The 27405-nt window shown below is 41.6% G+C and overlaps 1 protein-coding gene across 2 annotated transcripts in view; it reads left to right on the top strand.

Annotated features, from left to right (window-relative positions):
- LOC130874791 (interferon-inducible protein AIM2-like) overlaps positions 1 to 27009 on the top strand; it is a 59175-nt gene extending 32166 nt beyond the window's left edge. For both annotated transcript variants that reach the window (XM_057770290.1, XM_057770289.1), the window contains exons 2-6: positions 14504 to 14833; positions 19604 to 19755; positions 21759 to 22169; positions 23972 to 24163; positions 25262 to 27009. In XM_057770290.1, the coding sequence (XP_057626273.1) occupies positions 14569 to 14833; positions 19604 to 19755; positions 21759 to 22169; positions 23972 to 24163; positions 25262 to 25366 (1125 nt within the window). In that variant the 5' untranslated portion in view covers positions 14504 to 14568 and the 3' untranslated portion in view covers positions 25367 to 27009. The remainder of the gene's footprint in view (positions 1 to 14503; positions 14834 to 19603; positions 19756 to 21758; positions 22170 to 23971; positions 24164 to 25261) is intronic.
- The last annotated feature ends 396 nt before the right edge of the window (positions 27010 to 27405 follow it).

The raw sequence follows: 27405 nt of genomic DNA, 5'->3' as shown, positions 1-27405 counted from the left end.
ATTCATAATGGCAGCTGTAGAAGGTCTCTCCAGTTATCTAGACTTGGATGGCTTCCAGTTGTCCATAGCTAGGGTGACTTTTCCATAAAGCTTACCTTCCAGCTGACTATGGGCAGTGATGTGACCTTGGGTGAGGTGGCTCCCTTTACAGAAGTAGTTTCTGGTACATAACTCAGCTGTCAGCAGCGTCCCAGCTTAGCTGGAGGATGAGCACTGGGTTATGGGATTGGAGGGTCTGGGTGGTGACAATATCCAGCGCAGTTACTGTAAAGTAGACAGCTACTGAACCACAGAAGGTTAGAAAAGTAAGGCGGGGGAAATGGAGACTAGTTTATAGAATCCCTAGAAGAGGAATTTCACGGGAGCAAATTGTTCCCTGATCCTGTGATCATGTGCTTCATGGATCCAGGGGGCATGTCCTGGAGTGGCCATTTTTTTGTGGCTTGGTATGTAACTTAAAGAGCTGAGCAGAGAGCCCCAGGTCTTTGTTTTTTGTTATCTAGAGAAGAAAATAATGAAACCAGGGAAAGAATGAAGACGTTAGGAAATGCCAAAGAGAGACCAAACAGGGAAGCCTGGGAGATTGTGGGAATGAGCCAGCTGAGGAAAGACCTTAGTAAACATCTACTTTCCACATCTGTGCTTCTATTTTCATTTTTGGTTAGAGCTGAACCTGCTCACTTTGCAACCAGGAAGCAGCATGGGGCACTGCGGTAAGGTATGAGAGTTTGTGCTGTGGTTTCTCCTTGATCAAGTTCAGGATTTTTTTTCTACAATTAATTACTCATATGACCTTAAGCCATGCCCATGACAAACTCCAGCCTCTATTTACTCATCTCCAAAAAGAGTATGACATTACTTATCAGGGTTGTTAGGAATATCAGTAATAACTTGAAACAAAGATTGTAACCATCACCAAAGTTAGAGGCTCAGGGACCGTGGTCTCCCAAGCCAGAAAAAAAAATGCTAAGACTATGGAAATCATGTCATGTGTCTGAGAACTCCTATTCAGGCTTTTAAAGGGAGACTTTTGTATTATCTTTGAATAAAAGACAAATCAGGGAAGATAATTAGGTCATAGACTGACAAAAACATGAGAAATGGATCTTATGCATGTATGTGTTTTAGCTGTCAACACAGAGAAAAGAGGCAGCCGGCATTCGGACATCAGAGCTTCATTGACACTGGGTGAGGCTGGATACCAATGTGCAGAAGGACATTATTTTAGAATTTGATTAGAGAGTCAGGCTGAAGCCCTTGACATCACAAATCAGTAGATGATAGGCCTGTTTGGCTATGGGAATCCTAGTATGTCACACACCTTCATATTTGTGATGGCCAAGTATGTCACTTGACTTATAAAACATCTTGGTCAGTTCTCAGGAAGATGCAGGAATCAGATGCCAGAGACAGAGATTTGGTGTTACATGCATACACACACACACACACACACACACACACACCTCACATTGCTGTGTTTTTAGGGCCAATTCAGTCATCTGGACCTTCGGTTAGCCTGAGTATATCCAAATGACTCTGTGTCTGTCTTTGCCTCTTCTTTCCTGCCCGTCTGCCCATCCGTCTGCCTCGGTGAAAGTCACTTCTCTGCCTTATCACCAGCTACAATCACTCCTCCAGTAGTTTTGTAATGTCCATCTCACCGGACATGGTGAGAGACAAAGAAAGGCAAGTGTTTCTAACTATGAAGAAAAATAAAACAGAAAAACTTTTCTTTTATATACAGAAATGGCATGATAGAGTATTATCATTAAAATCTCATTAGCAAATGATTATTATAAATGTTTTGCTGTAAATTAGTAAAGAAAATCTGTTCTTATCCCCAGGTACCTGTTTCTTTAATACGTCACTTGCAGAATCGACTGACTACTGCCTGCCGTGTCTCTATGCTCACCTCTGACTCATCCTTATCACTAGTGTCGTTAGCATGAGTCACGGAGTGGATAGAGACGGTCAAAAAAGAAAGATGTAGCAAAGACTCTTAAGTTTGGGTTGAGGACTTCAGCAGAGTCATTACGCATCTTGAATTTTAGTGTGTAGGTTCTTGGTAAGCTTGGTTTGGAATGATTTTATGAATATTTATAAAAACTATGCACTTAACAGTTATGGCTTGAGATCTCCATATATTTCATTCTCTTTGATCATTGTTATTTTGAAACGCATACTTATGTAGCCCAGGTTGGTCTTGAACCTACTATGTTGCCAAAGAGGGCTTCAAAATGATCCTCCTACTTCCTCCTCTTAAATGAACTGCCATGACTGGCCTGATGCTTACTTTGATTTATAAACAATATTTAGATATGGTGTCTGCTCCAATAGTCTGCATTTAGATGAAAAGAGCAGGAATAATACAAAAGAATATCATAATATTAACAATAAAGCCCAGTGCTAACTGAATGCTTTGTATTTTCCAGTTAATATTTCTTAGTATTTTAAGTGTCTGAACTCTTCAAAATTTTATAATGCCCCTGTAGGTGCACTCAGGTTCTCTCATAGACTAGGTACTTCAGAAGGTCAAGGTACTTAACTCAAGGTCACACAGCTGGTGTTATTCTCTTTTGTCTGGTATGGTAGCACAGTATCATGAACCTCTCTGTTCTTTGTGACTGTAAAAGATCTTGAATCCTGCATTTGAACTTGGGGGATTTGAGAATCATTTTGTAAGAAGTGAACTGCAAAGACAGACCTTGTTGGGATAAGAAATTGATCAAATGAAAGGGGAAGGAGAGAATGGCAGAATCTTTCCCAGGGAGCAGGAACTCAGAGAGGGTAGTGAAGGATGTGGAGAAAGGCATGACCACACACTGCTAGGTGAGTGTGCCAGCATGAGAGTAGGGACAACACATGTGAGAAACAGAGGCCCCTGTGCAGGTGGTAGGTAAGGAGAACTCTCCAGAGGGTAGCAAAGGTGTCTGGTCCTGCAGCTGCAGAAGCTTAGCGCTTTCCCACAGGCCATTTGCTTTGTTATCTGTTTATCTTTGTTTCAGGACAGTATGGTCCAGCATAAGCATAGAAAGCCTGACCAGAAGTCAGAAAAGGAGGGCTGAGCACTGTAGGAAATGACCATCTGCTTGTTTCCTAGATCTGAACAGAATTTAGGAGATCTGAAAGTGTTCTCTCTCTGGCTTTACTGAACTATAGTTGACACAGAAAACTGGTTTGTGTTTACAGCACACAATGCCGTGTCTTCACGTGTATATACCTTGTGAAATGATTATCATAGAACCAAGCTAATCTATATACGTGTGTGTGTGTGTGTGTGTATGTCCCCACCCTCACAAAGGTATAGGTATCCTTTTACTGTGAATATGGTGAGAACATTTGAGATCTATCCTCTTAGCAAGTTTCAAATGTATACTACAATATTGATCTCCAAACCCCTGCGCCCTGCCTTTCGGGACCCACAGTGTCTGCTTCTTTCTCTGGTGCCTTGACCTTTCTTCGCCAGTCTCTCTTTCTCACTCTCCTTCTGCCCAGTGTCGTGCTGCCTGAGCTCTGCGAGCCTCTATGGGAGGCTTCCATCCCACTCCTCCCCTCACAGTCACATTGTCTTCACGGTATCGGTTGCCATCAGTATTCTGATGCCATCTGCATTACTCAGAGTTCTGACCTTTCATCTAAGCTCCAGGCTCATATATTCAATTAAACCTCTCTATTTGCATATCTCCTGAGTACCTACCTCGAATTCAACACTTCTTGCACACAGTCCACATTCTTATCACCTGGTACAAGCTACAACCTCCTCCTCTTCCTGTGTTTGTAATGCTGCCATTGTTCTTATGTTTTGCTGACCCAGCATCTTGGGTTTTAGCTTTCAAATATCTCTCTTTTGAACAGTTTTTTTTTTTTTTTTTTTTAACTGGGTACATGTCACATTTGGGGCTTTCCAGCATCTTGCAAATACTTCACATGAATTAGTCCTACCCCGCAACCTAGAAGTAAGCCTGATTTTCAGCTTGCTTTGCAATGCAGATGGTTGCAGCAGACCAGGGCTTGCCCTAATGGGTGCTTCCAGGTGAAGTTTGAGGTTGATATCTTTGGCATAAGAACCGGGACCATGCAGGGCATCCCACCTTGCAAATATAGCTGCTTTAGGGGTATCTAGAGCTTAGGTACCAACTGAAATTGCAGTAGGATTGCTGGCGCTGAGGCAGCATCAGCACTGAAGTTGTAGTGGTTGCTGTGGGAACCAGATCTTCCCATTCTGCAGGTGTCAGCAGCAGTGTGTGTCTTCCTTCGAAACAGGTTTACTGTGTGGTTTGAGGTGTGGGTAGGAAAGAGGTGGGGGCCCCTTTCCTGTGAGTTTACACCAGACTTTGTTCCTTCAGCCTTTAGTGATCTCTGAGGGCTTATTATCTTTAAGAAAACAGATTTTATTAAACTACCTGGAGTCAATTTTGTTGTTTGCAGTAAGAATCTTGAACACTTTGAGGTTATTGATTCTTGTGTGGAAGGAAATTTAGCTGTATTTTGAGCTTTGTGACAGGTTCAGGGAAGGATGTGATAAGCAAGAAATAGGCACAGATAGACTTGGGGATTTTAGGACCTACCCTTCCAGGGTTTGACTCAGCTGTCTGCATTCCTAAAAGTTGTTTTGTATGTTGAGTATGGAGTTATTCCCACATGTTTTAAAAAAGCAAGGCATAAGAAGGTGAGGGAAAAGGAAAATTTAGCAGAAGACAATTGACTAAAGCACAAGCTAGTCGAGTATTCCTGGTCAAGTAACTCCATCTCTTCATTTCATTCCAGTTCCACTAGCTTAGCTTAGCTCTCAGTGGGCGAGAAGAGTTCACCTTTGTGTCTGAAGCAATTATATATAACATGCACATATAAAATATTATGAGATAACTTCCGTTCCACTCGAGTAGGCTTCCACTTTATAGAATTCCTACTTACTGAGAATCTGACCCTGAGCCAGGCACTGTCGTACATATAGTGCATGCCTTTAATTCCAGCACCTGACGGTGTGAGCCAGGTGAGCCACCAATCCACCAGTTCAAGGGAAATGTGGGACATTTTGCGTCTCAAAATCCTTTTTAAAATTGACTCTGAACAAGGTGAGTCCAAGTGCCTTTTCCCTCTAGTTAATCCTTTATAAAGTCATTTATCTGGATGTAATTAATTCTGTCTCTAAAGTATTATTTATTTTATTGTGGATCATGATTGATATTAATGTTATTGCTTATGAATTTTGAGGTGATGGAATAGTAAAGTACGTTAATGAAGATTAGCAGAGCCCCTTGTTTTAGATTTAATCATTATTTTTATCAAATAGTACTGTAAGCATGGCAAGAGAAGCTCCTTTGGGGATGGGGATGTTGCTCAGTGGCAGAGTGCTATCCTAGCATGCATAATGTCCTCAGTTTAGTCTCCGCACACAGGGGAAAAAAAAACCTTCTGCCTAATGTATTCCTACTTCAAATTCCACTCACTAGCAGCAGCTATTTTAACCTTTTGGTTTTGGTTTTTCTGTTTTGAGATAGGATCTCTCTTTGAAGCCCTGACTGGAATAGAACTTGGCATGCAGACCAAGTTGAGGCAATTGTCTCATTCTCGGCTTCTCAAGTGCTGGAGTGTTAGGTAGGTAGGTGTGTGCCACCGTGCCTGGCCATGCCCAGCCTTTCCTAATGACAATACAGGCTTTCTCTCCCAGTTTGACTATGCTGCTATCTATCTTCAATTTCCTGAAAATGAAGCTTTCTCATACTTCTCTTTTTTTTCTATTTTAAGAGTTTCCCACATCTTACAAGCACAGATGATTCCAATATACGAGTGCCGTCGTTTTACAATTTCTGGTTAAATCCATGGACACTTGGTATTTTATATTTATTGAGTGAACAAACAAGCAAGACTCCCAGTGAGCAGAAAAAAGATAACTAATGTGAGCAATGACAGGTATGGCATCGCCACAGATCCCCATGGGTATTAAAAGTCTAGTGAATAAATTTGTGTCCAGTAATTTGAAAGCCATGATGAGATTTTTAAATAATTTATTTAATTTTATTTTACGCACTTTGGCACGAGGGTGTCAGATCCCCTGAAACTGGAGTTACAGACAGTTGTGAGCTGTCATGTGGATGCTGGGAATCGAACCCAGGTTCTCCGAAAGAGCAACCAATGCTCTTGACTTCTGAGCCATCTCTCTAGGCCAAGAGAGATTTTTTTCAAAAAGCCATAGCCAAGAACAAACCAAACAACAAAAGGCATTTCCTTTTTTGTATATGAGTGATAATAAAGTCGAAGTTGAAAGTGAAAACTGAATTTTATCTCCTGAGAAGTGGTGTGCCTAGGGATAAATCTAACTAAATATGTTAAATATCATACATAAAAAGAAAACCACAAAATGGAGAAAATAGGTCTAAGTGCGAAGTGGAGACATCTCATGTTCATGGAGAGGAAGATTTAGTATTGTTCATAAGGTACTTCCCAACTTGATCCATAAATTAGATGCAATAAAAATTCCAATGAGTGACTTCAGGGATACTCAAAAATTGATTTTAAATTTATTTGGAAAAGTTGAAAACCTAGAAAAGTTCATGGAGTCACGAAGGATAAAACGCTTGGAAGGCAGATGCTGCCCAGCTTTGAGACTGACAGCTGGACTGTGGAATCCAAGACAGTGTGGCAGCAGCGGGGGACATAATATGCAAATGGGAGTCCTGGAGAGAGCTAAGAGTCTCACTGCTCTCACAGAGTCCCAGGTCAGGTTCCCAGCACCCGCACAGGACAGCTCATATCCACTTCTAACTCCAGTTCCAGGCTATCGTATTCCCTCTTCTAGACTCCACAGTTTCCTGCACACACGAGGTACACAAAAACACATAAAGAATTAAAAATTAATATATATATACATATATATATATATATTCAATGGGTCAGAGTACAAAGTCTAAAAGTAGACCCAAATAAACATGGTTAACTGAATGATCTTTAACAAAGAAGAAAAAGTAAAACAATGATTGATTAAAAGGTGCTCCTTTTTCCTCCTTTTAGTAAAAATAGATTTTTTTCTCACTTAATATATCTTGACTACTTTTTCCCCTCCTTCTATTCCTTCCAGTTTCTTCCCACCTCCTCTCCCATATAGATCATTAGAAAACAAAAAGGCTTCTAAGGGATAATATAATATAATATACAAAAGCCAGGTCACCAGAATGGGAAAAAACAAACAGAAGGACACAGAAGGAAAATGGACAATGTTTCAGATGATGGTTGTTGCTACCTGTGGGGTAAAGTAATGTAAGGAAGGGCACAGAATTGCTGTACAGTGGTAGCTTGTTGATAAGATCCTGTTTGAGGGTACAACTGTGGCTGCGTGGGGTGATTCTTGTAGGGATAGATTAAAGGGGTCCTGCATTGCCTGGCTGATTATGTAATCGCAGGGCATGGGTAGGTGTTCTTCTGCTCCCATGGCCTCTGGAGCGTGTTTCTGTTAGAACTGTCCTCATAACTTGTTACTGTATACATTAAACTGTATCTCCACTTCCATGACTTCAAGTAGCTACTCAATACCTAGAACTTTCTGATTTACTTCTGTACTCTCACATCTGATTCATCACTGTGAGCATTAACATCATCATTGTTGATTCACTGAATTAGAAATGAGGTACCTCACCAGCTTCAAACTTGGGACAGGAGTCTGAGTAATGATGGGGGATTTTATATGCATTTTTGCTTGCCCTCTGAGATCAGCAATTTTTTTTATTTTGATTTTTGGTTTCGTTTTAGTTGGGTTTTGATTTTGGACTATGTGTTCTCATATAGCATAGACGTTGGTGTCAAACTTTTTGTGTACACCAGAGTGACCTGATGTTCTCATCCTTGCCTTTACCCTCTGTGCACCGTGAGAACGTGTTTCTGATCAGACATCAAGTGGTACCTTAAGTTTGTTTGCTGCACAAGATCAGATAGTCCTCTGCTATTATTTTTTAAAATCTCTTGGTCATTTCTGTGTTTGAGCCACTGTAACTTTAGGGTGAAACAATAGGAAGTGTCTACAAGAATTATTTTCTGGGCTATGAAAGGAAGATTATCTCCGCCAATTTAGCTGGATCCGATCAGCCGTGGACCTGGGGACGGGAAAGTCATTGTGGTGCCTTGGGGCAAAGGGTGGTGCTTACCAGAATATTGAAATGTTGCTTCATGTGCCAGATGGAAGCCAGCGCGTGCTTGTTGGGCACACAGAGATCAGCAGTGAAGCAGAGTGTTGGATCAGGGTGATTTTCTGGTTTATCCACAGGAAAGGAAGGCTGAGAGGACCAGCCACGCTGCTCTCCTCAGAGGATTTGAACCTGAGCAGATGACATTAGCTTCAAAAGCAGACATTTCCTTTACTGTGACTTCAGCTCCATCCCCTGGAGTCTTTTGGTTGGACTCATTTCTCTTGAGCGTCAATTTTTCTTAAAGATTTCCTGCCAGCCTTTTTAGGAGACTGACGTTTTCTGCAGTTTCTCTTGCAGGATCCTTGAGGTGGCTTCGGGGGCAGTAGCCCAGTAGCTTAGTGGCTTAAACCCTCACAGGGCACTGGGAGTCTTTAAGTAATAAATGCCTTTCTTCCCACTGTGCATGCCTTGCCACGCCTGATCGAGCCCTCTGAGTTAGCCCAGACAGTCAACCAGTGATGTCATCTAGCTGGCAAGCTCTCAAACTTTCTTCCTCCTCTGTCTTTTCAAAGGATGGTTTTAGAAAAACACCGGTCCATCTTCTTCCAGTTTCTAACACAAGCCGTTGCCTCTCATCCCAGGTTTAAGTGCTATTCCTTACATCACTCCTCTGAATCCTCTTTTTCACTTTTTATATTCATAGCTGACTTTGAGCAATTACCGATATGTGGTAGCTGTTACAAGCTCTTGATTCAGCTGCATGACATTGTAACAGTAGTCATGTAAAAGTTCTGATCGCCTTTCCCTATTTTACACTGGAGGATGTAGACACGTTAGTAGGCTGTAATTTACCAGATGTCACACAGCTAGTAAAATGGCAGAGCCAGGATTTGAGTCTGTGTCTGTCTAGCTATATGGCTGTCAGCTGTAGGCGGCAAATGAACACAGCTGGAAATCCTTGAGCAGTTCTGAACTCTTGGCACGAGAAAGGTGGGTGTCTGTCCTGCACAGCTGATGTCAGGCTCAAGAAACGGAGAGTGGGCTTCTTTTGTTTCAGAAGGTGTGCTGCACCTTAGGAATCATCCTAAGGCTCACTCACATGAGCAGTTTCCCCTTTGTTCTTCTTAATACTACAGTTTGCCAGCCCTTTCTAGATCCTTCTCATCAGCATGAAACCAGTCTAATTTCTCCCATAGCAGAAAAGCGAGCAAATAAGCTTGCGAAATTACTTTCTCCATTTCTGGCTCTATCCCAGTCTTCTATCACATTTCCTCGGCCCTTTTACATCAAGAGTTGGGTTTGCCTTCCATCCTCCCATCCCTGCCCTTCTACCTGTCACCACTAACCTCACGTGACTAATTTCACAGCAGATCTGCAGTCCTCACCTTGCCTAGCATTTCAACAAAACGAGCAATCAAAAGAGGCATGGTTGGTTCGTTGTTTCCTTTAAGAAGGATCTTTTCTTAGCTTCCCGAACACAAGTGTGTTGTCTGATGCCTCCCTCAAAAGCCACTTCCTGAAAGGGCCGCTAGAGCTGTGACTGGCAGTGACCGAAGAGTTAGCTTTGACTTGTTTCTCTCTTTCTGCCCTTTTCCTGGTGGATTCACCCATTCTGAGTGCACTCAGGTCTATGCAGGCCAAAATAGGACACCATCTCAGTGGGACACAAGTCTCTGCTTGGTGATAGCCACATCTTGATGATCTGTCTGCTAAGACTGACTTGAAGATAGCTGAAGTCCAAGCCTAGGGTCCACATGGGGTGCCTCTAAACTGGGTCACACCTGAGTCTCACAGCCAGAGAAAACTCTGTAGTCTGAGTAGGGGTGTGTCCTTTACCCACTTCAAGGCTGGCAACAATCTAGTCGAACTTGAGTCTGCCCCGCTGGCATGCTGGCAGCTGTTTAATGCCATTACCAGTTGGGAGGCTTCATCTGTGAGCTGTGGCTTCCCTCTAAAGGCCTTTACTTTCTGGTTGCCACTAGTTCCCATTACAGGAAGCAGAATTCGGGGCTAGCTTTTGTGCCCTGTTGCCTTTGGGTAGAGTTCTCTCCACTAATCCTCTGCCCCACCGAGATCCAAGGAGGAGAGGCAAAGGAAATCAACAATCTGGCTAACAGAGTTCTGGTTGCTCAGTCTAGCCTGGGCAGAGGTTAAAGAATTCTTGCAGGAAAAAACAAACAAACAAACAAACAAGAATTCTTGCAGGCATTGTGCTTCTTGGTGATGGCCTGGAACTGAGTTTAAAGTCTAAGGCCCGGACTTAATTCCTTGTCCTTCTGGGCTCCACACTTCATGAATTTGAATGAGTCTCAGCATGGACAAATCTTTCCCTCCTGTCTTTTCAACATGTCTTTTCTTATTATCAGATGGAATCCAGACACATTGGTCTCTCAGTTGACTTCTTTAAGTATTAGGATGGTGGTTTGGTGTTGTAATATGAGTGGCTCCACTCTGTTGTAATATGAGCGGCGGGTCTGCGTCCCCGGCACCCGGCCGCCCGCAAGGCTTATGCTCCTAAATAATTACACGGAAACTGTATTCTTTTAAACACTGCCTGGCCCATTAGTTCCGGCCTCTTATTGGCTAGCTCTTACATATTGATCTAACCCATTTCTAATATTCTGTGTAGCCCCACGAGCTGGCTTACCAGGGAGGATCTTAACCTGCGTCTGTCTGGAGTGGGAGAATCATGGCGACTCCTCACTCGGCTTCTTTCTCCCAGCATTCTCTCTGTTTACTCCACCCACCTAAGGGCTGGCCTATAAATGGGCCAAGGCAGTTTCTTTATTAAATGAAAGTAATTCCTCCATCAGTTTGGACTGTGACCAACTGATCAAAGCTTGTGTGCCTGTGGAAGATGGTTCCTAGGGGTCCTTATTTAGCTGCCACCTTGTATTGCTATCTTTTAATTTGCTTCTTAGTCAAACCCAGTGAACCCCGAGTACAGCCCAGAGCATGGAGATGCCCAGAGCTTTGGTTTTAGTTGGAGAAGCCTCGTTTGCTCACTCAGCACATGTTTAGTGAAAACCTGCCGGATCCCCAATGCTGTTTTAGGAGCGAAGGCTGCAGAGATGAGCAACAGAGTCCTTGCCCACCGGCCACTTTCTTTCCAGCACAGAGTGTAAACGAGAACACAAACAAAAAGTACCACATTGCTAAGTTAACAAATAGAAGGAAAGAGTGTGCAGCGGCAGAGAGGAACAGGGTCATAAAGTGCACCCAGGGATGGCGGAACAGACATCTATAGAGGATGGATTTCAGCTTTGCAGACACACTATGAAGAGAGATAAATAAGCAAGGGAAAAGCATAGAAATTATTATATTATTATTAAAATTGCCAGAGAGTTAGATACAGGTATTTAAAGAATAGATGTCTTCAAATCATACCCCAAAACATCAACATCCATATATATATATCATATATAATTTCTTTAACTAAAGGTGTTATTGTACATTGTCCAAATAATATGAAGGAAGTTAGCAAAAGAAAGGGCAGAGTGTTTGGGTTTAGAAGATTGGAGGCCAGCCCATCTATGCATCCTTGTGTGTCCTCAGGCAAGTCATCCCACCTTGAGTACCAAACTTAACCTACAGCTGACGAGCAGCTGATAGTTTCCAGGTAGGCCATACTGGCCACTTCTGTGAGGTGGCAAGAATCCCCCCAATTTAGAGATAAGTCAGTCCTGCCTATATGTTTGCTTTTCTTCCTGTCTTCTAGGCTCCTTGTGCAAACACTTTGAGTATGCATTGTGTATGGCACAGCACTGTCAGATTGCAGCTGGGACTGCTGCTGGCCACAAAGCTGCTAGCCAGAGTTGAACGCATTTCCTTTGCATATGATCCACCCTCTAATACCACCTCGCTGGTTGTTTGCTTGTGGTGCTTGCGGCTGAACCCAGAACCTCCTGCCTCATAGTCACGGGCTCTACTACTGAGATTCATCTTGGTCCCAAACAAATACTTTAAAACCTTTTGAGTGGACATACTATGCAATAAAATGCAAATTGTATGCAAATAAGAGAACCAACCTTCAGAGAAATTGGTGTCTTAAGTTTTCATGTAAAATGTGATTAAATGCAATTATGTTTTTATGGAAGAGGGGTCTAGGAAGATGAAGGTTTCACGCAGGAAGCACACTGACGTGATTAGCATTCTCCATATACTAAGGCAGTGGAGATTTCCTTCCTGGATATTATCAGAAGAACCGGGCACACTGGTGCAGAGTTATCACTGTGGCTATTTCGGGTGTATATCTTGTGTTGCAAAGGAGACTGATGGTAGTTTGGGCATTATGTATGTATGAACACAACCCATGTAAGCAGAGCTATTCCATCCCTTCTGTACCTGCCCAGCCTTTACCAGGAACAATGATAGGAAGGCCACATTAGCTGCACTCTTTAGAGCCCAGGGACATTGCTGCACTGGTGGGGACCCTCAAGGTCTTTGGCCAGTTGCTTTCTCTCATGACACCCTCTCTTGGTCATATTTCTTCTATCTGGTTTTCTCCTAAGTAACTAATTAGTATTGTCAAGCATATTCCTATACATCTTCATCAGCTATTAGAGCACATTGTTTATTCATATGTTTTGACCGCTTTTCACCTAGGCTGTAAATAATTTTCTTGCAGATCTATGTTTTTTTTTTCACATTTTCTGACAACAAAGCGTTTATTAATTATGGACACTCAAGGCAGTATCTTCCCAGTTTGGGGCTTTTAAAAAAATGCTTTTTTTGTTTGTATTTCTTATGAGGAAACTTAGCTGGGAGAGACTTGGGAGAGAGGAAGGAGGGGAAACTGCAGTCAGGATATACTATATGAGAGAAGAATTTAAAAATCAATTTAGAATATGAATTCAATGAAATTTAATACAGCCTTGTCTCTCTTATTTGTTTTTCTCAACTGTATTACTATTCCTACTTAGGTAGTTAATCCAAGTGAGTTTGTCTTTTGTCTGTGATATGAGATGAAGGGTACATGGTATCACTCCCCATATATTTTTTTCTGAAACCTTTTCATTGCTGGTTATTTGTAAAAAGATTTATATACATTGGTTCCACACCGTGTCTCTTTTTAAAATATGGTACACTGTATCAAGTTTTCTTGTCAGACTATCTTTGGATCTCCAGCCCCGAACTAACAACACAGAGACTATTATTAATTATGAAAGCTTGGCCCTTAGCTTAGGATTGTCCCCAACTAGCTCTTATAACTTAAGTAACCTACATTTATTAATCTAATTCTGCCTTGTGGCTTTTACCTTTTTTCAGGACAGCATGTCTGACTTGCTCCAAGCCTGTTGAGGGATTCCACACGCCTAGTTTCCTGCTCCTCTTCCTAGCTCTTCCTGAAACCCTGACTAGCCTCTACTGCCTAGCTATTGACCATTCAGATCTTTAGTTCACCAATCAGAGCAACACATCTTCACACAGTGCACAAATATTGCACAAGAGCCCACGTTATTTACACACCATGTCTCTTTGTGTTAGAAGTGGTTCGGGTTTTATGATGACTTATCTCTACTTATGATCTGATTTTCTTAATCATTACTTCTTTATGGAAGAATTTACAGGTAGTAAGCATAGTGTTTCTCGGTGACTATTTTATTATTTTGAATGTTATTGTCCTTACCTTTTCATGTGGATTTTAGATTCATCCTTAGAAGTTCTCTTTGAGGTTTTACATGTAGTTTGAATATGAATTGACAAGGTTGACACCTTCATTTTATTGAATGTTCCCATTCAAAGTATCACATGCATCCTAAATTAACAGAGAGACCAACTACTGTACAGGGGAAAGAGACCTTAATTAGACCAACTCATATTTGAGAAGGTGATTCTTGATAACAGTAAATGGAGAAGACATGGTCTTTCTGATGCGATCATGGGAAAATTCGTGCCATGGGAACAATAGGGTCCTCACAACATTTCATACCACATACAAAAAAATCCAAAGTAGGTCATAGCTACAGAAGTTAATAAATGACATTTAAAATCTCTAGAGAAGAACACAGGAGAAAAAAAAATGATCTTGAAATTTGAAAAGACAGAACATCAAAATGTGGTCTACTAGTGAACTAACTGGTAAATTGTATTTCATGTATATATATGTCAAAGTTTCAAATTGTATACTCGAAGTATGTACACTGTGTCACATGTCACATGCCTCAACAAATGTGCCTGAGAGGGGATAGGAACACAGAACAGGATTTTAAGAATTCCTGCGGCAGCACGTGCCCTGTGAAGGTGTCCTGTCCTTTCCCGACACGAGTGACCTTGCATAGGGATTTGCTTTTCATATTTCACCCAGTTCTCTCTTGCGGCATGGGGACCATCTTGGATATTTTCTCTTGACCACTCACTCACCTCGTTTATCTTAAATGTAGATTTGTTTGGCGTGCGGCGATCCTGCGGCTGAGGCTTTGTTTCAGGCTGATCTTGCGCCTGTGAGATGGAGCATGAATACAGGGAGATACTCTTGTTGACCGGCCTGGAGGAAATCACCGAGAAGGAACTGCAACGGTTCAAGTTCTTTGTCATGGATGCGTTTAAGATCTCTAGGAGCCAACTGGATGAGACTACAAACAGGACCGAGTTAGCAGACCTGCTGATTCAGAGCGCAGGCCCAGCGTCGGCCGTGACAAAGACCATTCATCTTTTCCGGAAGTTGAATTACATGCACGCTGCAACATGTCTTCAGGAGCAAAAGAAAAAAGGTATGTGGAAATGCCCCTCCCTTAATGACGCAAGAGCGATAAATCGCTTAGAGTGTTGCATTAATTTGCTCAATCACCAACCATCGGTCCCTTCGCCTCCTTGCCTGAGAGGCACTGAAAATTGTGTTGCAAATTTCTCAGGCATTTTTGTTGCCAGCACTTAGAGCTGCTATCCATTGTCTCCAATCTACTTGCAGAAACTGTGCACACGGGATGGCAGTGTTAGTGTTCAAGGTCCCATTCCATGGTACTTAAGGCTTTCATACTTCACTGAGGGCCTGACAATAACAGCAGCACAGCGCAGCCTCGAGCAGACAAACCAGAGAATCGCCTCACTTGGCCGTAGACTATTCACTTCCGTACTGAGCCAGCCTGCAAAGTCCCAGTCAGTCTTTCTTTAGGAAGCCCATGTGCTTCGAGTCCATGGAGTTCCCACCTTTACATATCTCCAGAATAGATGCCACTATGAATTTCCAGGATATAAAGGACATGTTTGTATTCGATAAACTGCCACCAAGTCTCCTTCAATTATATGCATTTTGTCCCAAGTGCTCCCTAAGAATAACTGGTGAATCCTTTGTATTTAAATAGCTAATAGAACTGACAAAGGAATGCCTCATCAAGAGACTCCGTAAAGTGAGAGATTCCAGAAGCAGTCGTTTGGGGACACTAGTAATACAGAAGTTGCAAATTTTTAACAGCTTGCGGAGAAGACGGGGTGTTTTGTCACGTGAGTGACCTGACTTCTCAAGTGATATTTATATCCGGTTTAGCTTACAAAGGAAGGTTAAAGTTCCATACAGATATGAGTTATTAAGTAATTTTGAGGAACTTAGAGCAAGGTTTGATGATGCCAAATACTATTTTCAAAGGGTGCCTGAAATTAGAAGGAATATGTAGTTCTTCCATATGACCACAGGGTGGCAGTAAGAACACATACTTACTCCAAGTAGATATTTCCTTATCTATTACAAGTCAATTGAATACGTTTGATAATATCTTTTACCACCTCCTCCATCAATTCATGTTCCTGATTTTTGTTTTCTGGCTAGGATGACATAAACCACCTTCATTTTTTCCCTCCATTTTACTGTGTCTAGTGTTGGTGGGATTCTATCAGTTTGATTAGCTCTACATGACCTGCTAGGAGAACTAGTTGAAAACCAGAAGTGACTGACAGCTCCGCTTGATGACCTAGAAGTCATTTTAGTTCCTATTCACCTTCAAAGCTCGATGTGAAGCCATCTGCCAGCCCGCTTGAAGTGCAGCACAGGTTTGCCAGTGATCCTCTGGCCGTTAGGGCAATGTCGATTTCTGGGTTCTTTCCTAGAAGTTCCCACCTAGTGTTTACTCTGGCAAGTGTCCATCACGAAAAATGGAGATATTTGAATAAGTTAAAGAATATCATTAAAGAATGACAGGGTTCTGACTATGAGAAAAGGCATGAACAGGAAAGCTGATGAAAAAATTATGAGGGCACATAAGTATGATAAAGCCAAGCAAATCTAGCTAAATTCTTTAAATATAACCATGAGTTAGACAGAGGAAAGTGTACATCAAATTATGAGTATATAGTGGGAAGGTGACGCTCTGCCAAATGTCTGCAGTAACACTATGAATGACATTTAAAAGCGATCAGTGTGGTTGGTGCGGTGGGATAGAGTGATGGGTTTATCCCCTTGAGATCCTATGACTCTCCTTTCTCCTCTTCTATACTGTCAGTATAGACTGAATGTTTTCATGTGCTTGTTTCTCAGAAAAAGAAAAAAATGATTTCATAGAGCTAGTCACTGGAAGATCAGTCTAAATTCTTACAAGCATTTCTAGCCATTTTGACATGAGTCACCTGCCAACAGTATTTACAGAGTTCATGCTCGCTAGCAGAAAAAGGGAGTTAAAATATTTCAAGAAAATCTAGTAATGTTTTAAGTTTATGGTTTTGTTTTGGGCTGCATTCAGAGTTGTCCTGGGCTCATGTGACCCACAGATCATAGGTTAGGCATGCCCTGGGCTCATGTAACCCACGGATCATGGGTTAGAAAAGTCCTGGGCTCATGTGACCCAAAGAACCTGGGTTGGACATGCCCTGAATTCGTGTGATCCACAGACCCTGAGTTAGACATGCCTGAAAGAGTCTCTGTAACATCCCTGACCAAGACTCAACTACCTTCTTTTGTCTGAAATACAATGACAGAGTACCTTATATTGTGACTAGAAAGTGCATCCTACTGCTAGCTATATTCATTAAATCATGTGATTTCTAGCAAAAGCAAGTTCATCAACACCCCGAATGGTTCAGATTCTGTGAGAAACCATATCTAAAAATTTCTTAAGACATGCTTTTCTCATGAAAATTACTCCCGTAAGTAATTGAACACTGGCCACCTTGATAGATGGTCACATCAAAATCAGGACAAGAAGTTGCCATCTCAGAATGAAATAAAACCTAATCCTTGACCTGGGTACCCAGTTTCTATCGCACAGCTGCCTTAAGGGGGCATTGCTGAAAAGTGAATACGTCATTCACTTAACAATCTGATTTTCCATTTACTAATATTCCCTTAATTCTTAATGGTTATCAGCAGCTCTGCTAGACTCAAAAAATTGGCATGCAGGACTCAGGTCTCTCCTTCCAGCAAGGGAGACCTGGGGCTGACCTCAGGTCATCAGGTTTGGTGGCAAATGCCCTTACCCCCGAGGCATCTTGTTCGCCCACTTCTCCCTCTGTTGAGGGAGAGTTTTCTAGGTAAAATATTCTTACTTAGCAAATATGTAGTTTCTTCTCCATTGCTTTAAATACAATACCACACTGTTGCCTGGCTTACATGGTTTTTGCACTGGTTCAGATGAACCGGTGCTCTGGATGGTCCAGACTTTGGGTCTCTTCTTTTTGTGGTTGGTGTCTGCACATTTGAGGAAGAGAAAGCGGTAACAATTTTTTTTTTGTCTTTACTCTTCTACTTCTTCATTTCCTCCCCCTCCTCTTCATCTTCCTTTTTCTTTCACCCAGCTGTGCTTTTGCATGTCAGCTGGTATTGGCTGTGGGGAGACACCTTCTTCTCAGGTTCTCCAACTGGACCAGGCTACTGCTTGTGTCCTGTGGTCAAATAAGGATACATTGCATGGTCCAGTAAGGTCATTAACTGGATGTTGTTGCAGTCAGGTAGAGCTGCTGGCTAGCATCTGTAATCATCTATAATTAAGTTTATGTGATATAGGCCCTAATCGGGCCTCTAATTTGTGCATGTGCATGGGATCTCTATTTGTGCATGGCCATGGATTGGGTTCTGAGACTGGGAAAGGCTGTGGGTGCTGCTCTTGGGCCACTTGGGATGGCAGGGCCAGAGACTATGCTAGACAGCTATGTATAATCTCAGACTTTCCTTCCAGTTTGGGCTCACACTGAACCTCAGGCTGCACTCAAAAGTCTTCCCAGTCCCATCTCTCCATGGTCACTAGGGTTGGAGAGACCAGATGCTGAAGAAATATTGGGGCACAAACTTGCCTTTAACAAAAGGCCTTTTTTGTAAAACCCCGGGCTGAGTGGGCAAGTTTCATAATAGGCTGTGGCCGGCAGGATCAAATGTTTCCTTTTAAGGTTATTTGTGTGTATGAGATTGCCTATAACCTTCCAGAAGCCTGGTGCCTAGCTCTGAGGCTGGGTAGGGTCATCACACTCCACACATGTGCAAATGTATACACTCTCACCCAGCAAGTCTGGAGAAACCTTGCACAGAGTGCTAAAGGCTTAAGTGAACACTTGGTAGTAGCTGTGATTCAAAGCCAACAAATCTATGTGCATGCATTTTTTTTGTTTTGTTTTGTTTTTGTTTGTTTTTCAAGGCAGGCCTTCTCTGTGTAGCTTTGGAGCCTGCTGCCCTGGAACTAGCTCTTGTAGAGCAGACTGGCCTTGCACTCACAGAGATCTGTCTGCCTCTGCCTCCTGAGTGGGGGATTAAAGGCTTACACCACCACCACCCGGCAAGTACATGCCTCTTAAAGTACTATACCATGTTCTCTATAATTGCACAACTCCATAAGGCAGTGCATGTACTGGTTACAATGAGACCCACTTCATTTTGTTTATTTCTTTCTGTTTTTTTAAATTTTATTTTATTTATGTATACAGTATATGCCTGCATGCCAGAAGAGGGCACCGGATCTCAGAGATGGTTGTGAGTCATGATGTAGTTGCTGGGAATTGAACTCAGGACCTCTGGAAGAGAGCAGCCAGCGCTCTTTACCTCTGAGCCTTCTCTACAGCCCCATTTTGTTTATTTCTAATTGACCCCCGTTATTCCAGTCTTTCCAGTGTCCCCAGTGTTCCTCATGAAAATGAGCCTTCTATAAAGAATCCTCTAATGCTGAGAAGGCCACATGCTCACCCTCTGCCCTCCATCTTCACCATAGGAGGCGTGGGGTTGTGGGATTCTTTCTGCACAGTACTGTGCCATCTTGGGAGGGACATAACACTGTGAAAGATGAAAACAGTTCTCTTACCCTCAAGACATTATTGGTTCCATGGTTCTAGAAGATACCTTATTTGCATTCTGAGATGTTCCCTAATGTGCCGTGTCTGGGGATAGTCATGAGTTGTATTCTTTGGGGGACTGAAGATGGGAAACTCCTAGTCCATCATCCTGTTCTGTCTCCCTTCTAATTTCCTTCTTGAGAGGTCATGCTTGCTCATGCATTTTAGGTTAATGTACCTTTTTTTGGTTCTTCCTCCTTCGCTTTTCCTCCCTTCCCCTCTTCTTTCTTCTTTTTCAGTTGAGAGTCGATCCATGACAAATAAAAAGAAGAAAGGAACACAGCAAGTAGAAAAAAGAAGTCAAGCTGAAAACTGTTCTGGTGCCTCTGCCAACAGCAGAGGCGAATCCTCCGAGAAAAACTCTGCTCCAGAAGTCTGTCCCCAGGCTAAGGTAGGCCAGAGCAGCTCCTTAGTTCTCGTGAGGACCCCCTCCCATGACTCTCCCTCTCATCCTGCTCAGGAAGCCTTCTGCTCTTTGTCTCAGAGCATACAAAGCAGGAAAGCAAGGCCAGGATAAGAAAGATCTGTCTGCATTACAAAAAGAAAAGTCAGTCAAATTCATCAGTTTATGTAGCCTGGAAGCTTCTAGTTTCTGCCATGCTCTGGACATACTAACACGTTGCTATCTTAGCCTCTACTGGAAGAAAACTCTGCCAGGGACCATTTTCAGTGAGTATGCTTTAGGGTGCGCTCGGCATTCATCTTGTGAGGAGGTTTAGGAAGTGAGGGAATGGGGAGAATTTCAAGTTCAGTGGAATTGCAACCAGGAGTTCAGTCTGTGCAGTGAGAGAATTAGGGGCTAAGAGTGCCCTTCAGGGTTGTCACAGTGTGGATGGAAACGACAATCCCTATACTCACTATGTGCCTGCTCTTTTAGTGGGGAAGTGACTCTTTGTAGCAGAGGGGATAAAACTGAAGAGAGTCCTCGTCCCTTAGTCCTGACAGAGAAATATGCTGGGAGCCACCACAAAACTCATCAAGCACATGCAGTTTCATTTCCCATGAAGGAATTGTCATCATTTTCCAGAGGGATGACTTTAGGGTGTGTCCACCATTCTGTCTAGAGCACCCACCCACTTCCTCTGTGCTTGACTCAGAAATTTCTAGAATTTCCAAGAAAACAATACTCAGGTTTAAATGTTACATTTTAATCAAAGACATGAAAATATGTATTGTATAGTCTGATAGATACAAATAAAATTCCTGGGCCTGGAAACAAAAAGTTCTGTAATAGTCCTCAGTGAACTTGGCATTTTCCTGCTTTGGCCCAGATTGAGTGTAGGATGCTGATCATCAGATGTAGTCTTGGGCTCACATTTCAAGGTCTCCCAGAAGATTAGTTTAAAATCTACTCTTCTGGGCTTCTTTTCCTAAGTGTCTCTCTTTGCTTGCAGGTCATTAATTACTTGTAAGATAATAGCATTGTTTCTAATGCTTACACAAGCGTGAGCAGACGCACACCTGGACCTGCAGTTGCACACACACACTGTGTCCTATCCCTCTTATTTTCTTAATTTGAAAGAACAAAATCCAAGATGCGCATACAATTACCATAGTCTGGTCGTGGAGAGGAAAGCCCATTTATCATTGGCAACATCCCTGTAGTGAGTTTATTGTGGGTCACCAATAAGGAATGCACTTTGTCCTTTGTTAAATCAATTAAAATGGTTTGTTATATTATCCCCATGAAACATACTTAACATTTTATATGTTGTGTTACAATATTTTATTTGACAAAATTCTTTTTTGGTATTTAAATGATTTCAGTGATTTATAACTACAAACGTTAAGATGTAACTTTTTGGCAAGCCTTAATATATAATTCATTGCTTCTAAGAGTAAACTCACAAAGGTAGAGCTGATTCTGATTTCCACTCTCCCTTTAATCCATCTGTAGGCGCTCATCCCAGATCTCTTCATTTACTCGCACTTAATGATCTGTATTTTATTGTGCACAGGATATTCCTGGGGATGTGGAATGCTCTGTGCGCATCATGAACCTCCCCACCCTTATACGAGAGTCCCATAAACGCTCAGAACAGTGTTGGAGGGAGAAATACACTGTAATAGAATCACAAGAAGACAGGATCAGATTAAGCCCCAGCAATGATTTAGGTTTCTGACACACTCTTTTCCTAAATTACATGGCAAAGAAGGAATCTGACTGAGGAATTCTGTCTCCAGGGTCAGCTCCACGGCCCCACCTAAATACAAAACATGAAGTATCCATTTTGTATCCTTTCAATCTAGATAATCCCAAATCTCTAATCTTTTCCTCACTTCTCCATCTTCTCTTCAACTCGGCCTTTTCTGGGTTCCTTGGGTTTATCTTAATGAAGGCTGCCTCTGTTACAGTGTTGACCCATAACTAACATCTCTTCTCTGTGATCACAGCCTCAGAAGCAGCACATGGTGGCAGAGCAGGAAGCTATCAGAGAAGGTTTACAGAAAGATCCACTGGCGGTCTTGGTGTTGAAAACTACCAATCCTTTCAAGTGTGAGACTGAGGAAGACATATTTCATGCGACAGTGGCCAACTCGACCGCATTTTTCTTCGTAAAAGTTTTATATGCACCATTTAAAGATAAATTTATCCCAAGGAGAACAATTAAAATATCAAACTATCTTTGGCACAGTAATTTCTTGGAGGTGACCAGCTCCTCAACTGTGGTTGATGCTGATGCTGACCACAAAGTCTGCGTCCCAAATAATATTAGGCAAAGAGCTGGAAGAACTCCACCAATTAAGATACTGAAGACCCAGCCTTGTGGAACAATTGTGAATGGGACGTTTAAAGTCCAGAAGGTGAGTTCCTGTATGCAATTTTATACTGATTGGTATGAAAAATATAACACATATCCTAAGCTTTGACAGAACTCTAGAAATTATGTTTTAATTATTTTCTCTCTATATAGAACAGGACAATTGAAATCAATTAAATAATTGATTTTAAACAATTTTAACAATCAAAAAACAATTTAATAAAGTTAAAGATTTGTAGGATAATAATGTGCCAAAACTTGTGTGCAAAGCTCACAAAAGTTTTATACTGTGAGTATTTTGTTTGCTTTGTCTTTTGAGACAGGGTCTTTTACTGTGTAGCTCTAGTTGGTCTGGCATGCTCTAAGATTCCCCTGCCTCTGCCTGCTGATCCAGATGCATGCCACTACCCCCAGCAAAAGTTTTGAAGCCACTTTTATTTTTTGTTGTTACCCTTGTAACCTGTGAAACATAGACATGGCTATTTCCCTGTGTTGATTTTACACATTTATTACCATCCACATTCAAAGTCACTTTTGCTTTGAGCATCTTTCAGATGTGTGCTCATTGATGAGCGAGAGGACTGATGAGCAGGCCCTGGAAGACCTGGTATTGAATGAAGAGAATGGAAGAGTTAGCAGAGAATCCTAGCTAGATGCTGGGTATCTTTGACGGAGTTTCCGTTGCTGAGAAGAGACTCCATGACCCCAGCAACTTTATAAAGGAAAACATTTAGTTGGGACTGGCTTACAGGTTCAGAGTTTTCATCCATTATTCTCATGGCAGGAAGCATGGCTTCGTGCAGGCAGACATGGTGCGGGAGAAGTAGCCAAGAGTTCTACATTTGGACCCATAGACAGTAGAAAGAGAGAGTGAGCAACTGGCTTGAGTTCCTGAAACCTCAAAGCCCACCCTTAGGGACATATTTCCTTCTGTAAGGTCACACCTACTCCAACAAGGCCTAATTTTTTCATATAATGCCCTTCCCTATAAACCTGTGGCTGCTTTTTTTATTCAAACTACCACATGGGAATCAGGGAAACTATCTTTGCGTGAACAATTTTCTGGCCTAAGACAGATCCTGAAGGACCATTGGGAATGTTGATGATTTCTTCCCCTAGTAGCCGGATGACCTCTAGCTCTGTCAAAAAAGATAGCAGGAGTAAATTATCTTCCTTGAAAATGTAAAGCATAAAAATACCCATTTTTAACTTCTCAGTTTTGAACTTTCTATTTGGTCAACTACTCACTAATGTCTATTTACATGGTCAATAAAACTAACTCTCAAATACTGTACATATTTTAAGTATCTAACTAGTATCTGGTCCCATTCTAATCCAGATTTGATTGTGAATTATATGTTGTCCTTGATATTCTGAATTTTTGACTTCTTCACTAGATCTTTTATTGTTAGTTTATGTGTCTCTCTGGATTTATGTCACTAAGTGACCTTCCTCCTAACCACAAGATCTTCTTTTCTCTTCCTTTCCTTTCCTTTCCTTTCCTTTCCTTTCCTTTCCTTTCCTTTCCTTCCCTTCCCTTCCCTTCCCTTCCCTTCCCTTCCCTTCCCTTCATTTCCCTTCCCTTCCCTTCCCTTCATTTCCTTCCCCCTTTCTTTTCCTTCTCTTCCTTTCCTATCCTCCTGTACACTGGCCCTGGGGGAACCCTGTCTTCTCCATCTATTGACATTTGTTAATATCTGTTAGGTAGAAGCCTGTTAGTTTGGAAACTGGCATTTTTCCTTATATTTCCTTTGGAAAGCTGCTTCTGTCTTGTCTGATAATTGATTAACATTCCGTTCTTCCTTAGTCATCTCAGTGGAGCTTGGTGGTTGTTTCTTTTCACAGATAACAGAGCAGCAAAAGGACAGAATACTGTATGGTGTACATGACAAAACAGGGGAGATGGACGTGTTGGTGCTTGGAAACCAGGACAAAATAAAATGCGAGAAAGAAGATAAGCTTAGACTCGTATTTTTTGAGGTGTCAGAAGATGGAGAGAAAACACAGTTGAAATCAGGACCCTACAGCTTCTTTAAGGTGTGGAAGAATGTCAGTTCTCAAAAGACTACATTATTTTGTGCTTTATGTCAGAAAGCAGAAAAGAGGCTGATGAACAGGATATGACAGATAAGAGCCCATATGTAGTGCATTTTCGTCTCACAGAACTGAGGAGCCTGGCTTTAGAAAATCATTCTTATCCTAGATGCCCAGCTATAAACCCATGGGTGTCACAAAGACACCCATACAATCTCTCTCTCTCTCTCTCTCTCTCTCTCTCTCTCTCTCTCTCTCTCTCTCTCTCTCTCAACTCCACAGTGAGTTTTTGAGATTTTGGACTACAGTCTAAGTCTAATGAAGGTGACCTGCCTAAAGTTGCACAAATCATTCTGACAAATGCAGTTGTAAGTCAAGACAGACTTTAAAAACCTTGAAAACAAATCTCTGAGCAAGTCCAACCTGCTGCGCACTACGCCCCTGTCTGTGCTCTGTGCACTAGAATCCAGTTAGCAAGCTTCTGGAAAGGGGCTGGAGGTTGAGGAAACATACACAGAAACAGACAGACACACAGACCTCCAATCACTGGTACAAAGCCCCTCTTTAATAGCACCATGGAGGCTTAAATACCCTGCAGTCAATGGCCAACAGGTAAAAATCCCATCCTCTTATCCTCTAGGCAAAGCATAGCTTTTAGTAACTTCAATTAGAAGGCTCTAGCAGGGAAGAGCAGCTGAAGGCCAGGACTCAATTAGTCCCAATACCAACCCTTCATGTATTTATCATAGTCCAGGGCAGTTAAATAAGTCATCACCGCACCCTTGTCCTTATCTGATTGTCATAGCTTTACTCTCTTCCCCACTACTCATCAGTGTTTATATAAGCGCTGTCTCTGTGTAAGTTTGAGATAGAGACCTGAGAAATCTTTGTATATGTCTTTATTATGTAGGCATGTATTTATTTGGAGCAGATAGACTTCAAGAAAATCATCCAAGAGTGAAAGGATTAAGGGAGGGACATGGGGGGGGGGAAGAGATGTCATATGAAGGGAGGCGCATTTCAGGAGAATGCAGTAGCTGGAAGTAGAAGAGAGTTAAGTGATCAATAACATCTCAGCCTTCATCTTTCTTCTCCACCCAGGTGATTAAGACCTCAAAGCCAAAAACTGAGCAAAAAGAAAAATGTACATTGAATTCAACTCATCTAAACAACACTTCTTTGAAGGATTCTAATACTACTTCTTGAACCAGACTGAGCTGCCTGAGGACAGAAGTTTACAAGCTCTTCATCCTATCCTATTAGTTCAAAAAGGACAAATACTTTACAATTCCTCTGTTAGCTGTAGAGCAAAACAAAACAAAAATCTAGGAAGAAAAATCCAATACCAGGCATTAGAAACCCTCTTTTGAGTAGTTGATTGTCTAGGAGGCTCCCAAAACATTATGGGCTATTGCTCTTGCCCTTGGTTGATCCCCAGAGGTGAAGATAAGTTCATATTGCTGAAGACACCATGCACTTCAGACACAGGGTTCAGAGGTCCCTGAGCTGTAACTGACCTGAGAGTTTTCTCCCCAAGGATTATCTTTCACAAAACCAGAAGGTGCCATACAAACTTCCCAAAGAGGGAGGCAACAATCGGTTGCACCCAGTTATGATGCCTAAGAATCATAAAGATGAGCAACATGACACAATAATCCTAAGGGTGAATTAGTGTCATGAATGCCCAGTTCTTTAATTGGACTTAACACCTACTCAACAAGAAAGAATTCATTCTTGGTACTAGAAACCTAGCCAACCACTCCAGGTTAGTGAAGTCATGAATTGTAGAGGAGAACATACTACCACCATTTCACTAAACCAGCATTATCCCTAACTACACTCTAAGTATTTGTCCTTATACACTTAGATAAGTGTAGTCCTCATCCCTCATGAAGAAGATTTCTCCTTGCAATGGATGGAGACCATTACAAAAAAAAAGCAATCACAGCCATCAAAATGTAGAGTTGTGACTCCCAGTCCCAGTGGATAGATATACAATAGAACTCTAGCACTTAAGGTTCAGGGAACATCATGGAAGAGGGGGTGGAAAGGTTGCTGGTGGTGGCGATGTCAGAGAAGCAGCAGTTGGCAATTGAGCTTCAGGAGTTCAGTTCACCACAATGCAAGGCACCGATATGTGAATTTTTGATAGGCAAGGCTCCAACGGTTTGGGGTCCATAATGTCTCTCGATAGTTCTGTGCTGCCATTTTTCTTTGGTATCTGTCCTGGTGAGAGTGGGCATGGGGGGATCCACACTGTCTTTAATGTAGTGTCATTATTTCATGGAAATAATCCACCATACTAGACATTTTTAACCTGTGGATTTTTATCAAGATGGTTTCTTCTTAAGCTTCGTTTAAGAAATGCTCTTGCTCATAATATCCGGGATCTGGGGCTGAGGGTTAGGCTCAGGAGGATGTGCATTTCCTTCTCAGTTATCAGAGGCCACACACCCATCCTGATAGGCAAGGACAGAGAATGACTACCACCGATGTTATCCTTTATGCTTTTCCTAAAAAGAATTCGTCTATTTTCTGTGTATTGTTGTTTTGTCTGTCAGGATGTCTGGGTACACAATCTTATTGTCCACACAAGCCAGAAAAATGGCACTGAATCTCCTGGAACTGTAGGAATAGATGGTTGTGAGCCAAGTGTAGTTGCTGAAAATTGAACCTGGGTCACTTATCAAAAGGAATGACCCTAAAATGTGACCAGGATTCTTACTCTTTCTTCTACTGTGACCCAGTGTAGATCTACTTTGCATTTCAGAAATGTGAGTGAGGGCAGAAAATTTCCTGCTGGAGTTAACCAGTTTTAAGATAACTTTTGTTACGGATTTTTAATCATACTCGATTTTTTAAAGAATAGTTTTAAAAATATTTAAATTTGTGAGGCTGTGTGACATTTGTGCTTATAAAATGTTTCATGTAGTAATGATAATATCTTTAAATAATAGTTTAAATTCTCATCTCAGGACTTACAGATTGTTCATGAGATATGGGTTAAAATCTCTATAATTTATAACAAAATTTGGCTTGAAGCAAATGAATAAAGACTTATACTAAAATTTCCATACATCATTGGTATATATATATATATATATATATATATATTTCAACTCCTATTTAAAATGCATATACACATATATGACTTAAATTTAACTATATAAGAGCTTATTTAATTACACATATATGTGCTTATAATTAAGATGCAAATATTTTTACAATTATATTTGTAAAATATA

Source organism: Chionomys nivalis, chromosome 5 (genome assembly GCF_950005125.1).
Source record: "Chionomys nivalis chromosome 5, mChiNiv1.1, whole genome shotgun sequence".
NCBI classification, from domain to species: Eukaryota; Metazoa; Chordata; class Mammalia; order Rodentia; family Cricetidae; genus Chionomys; species Chionomys nivalis.
Note: the sequence above shows the minus strand (reverse complement) of the source record. Positions and strands in the feature narration are given on the sequence as shown.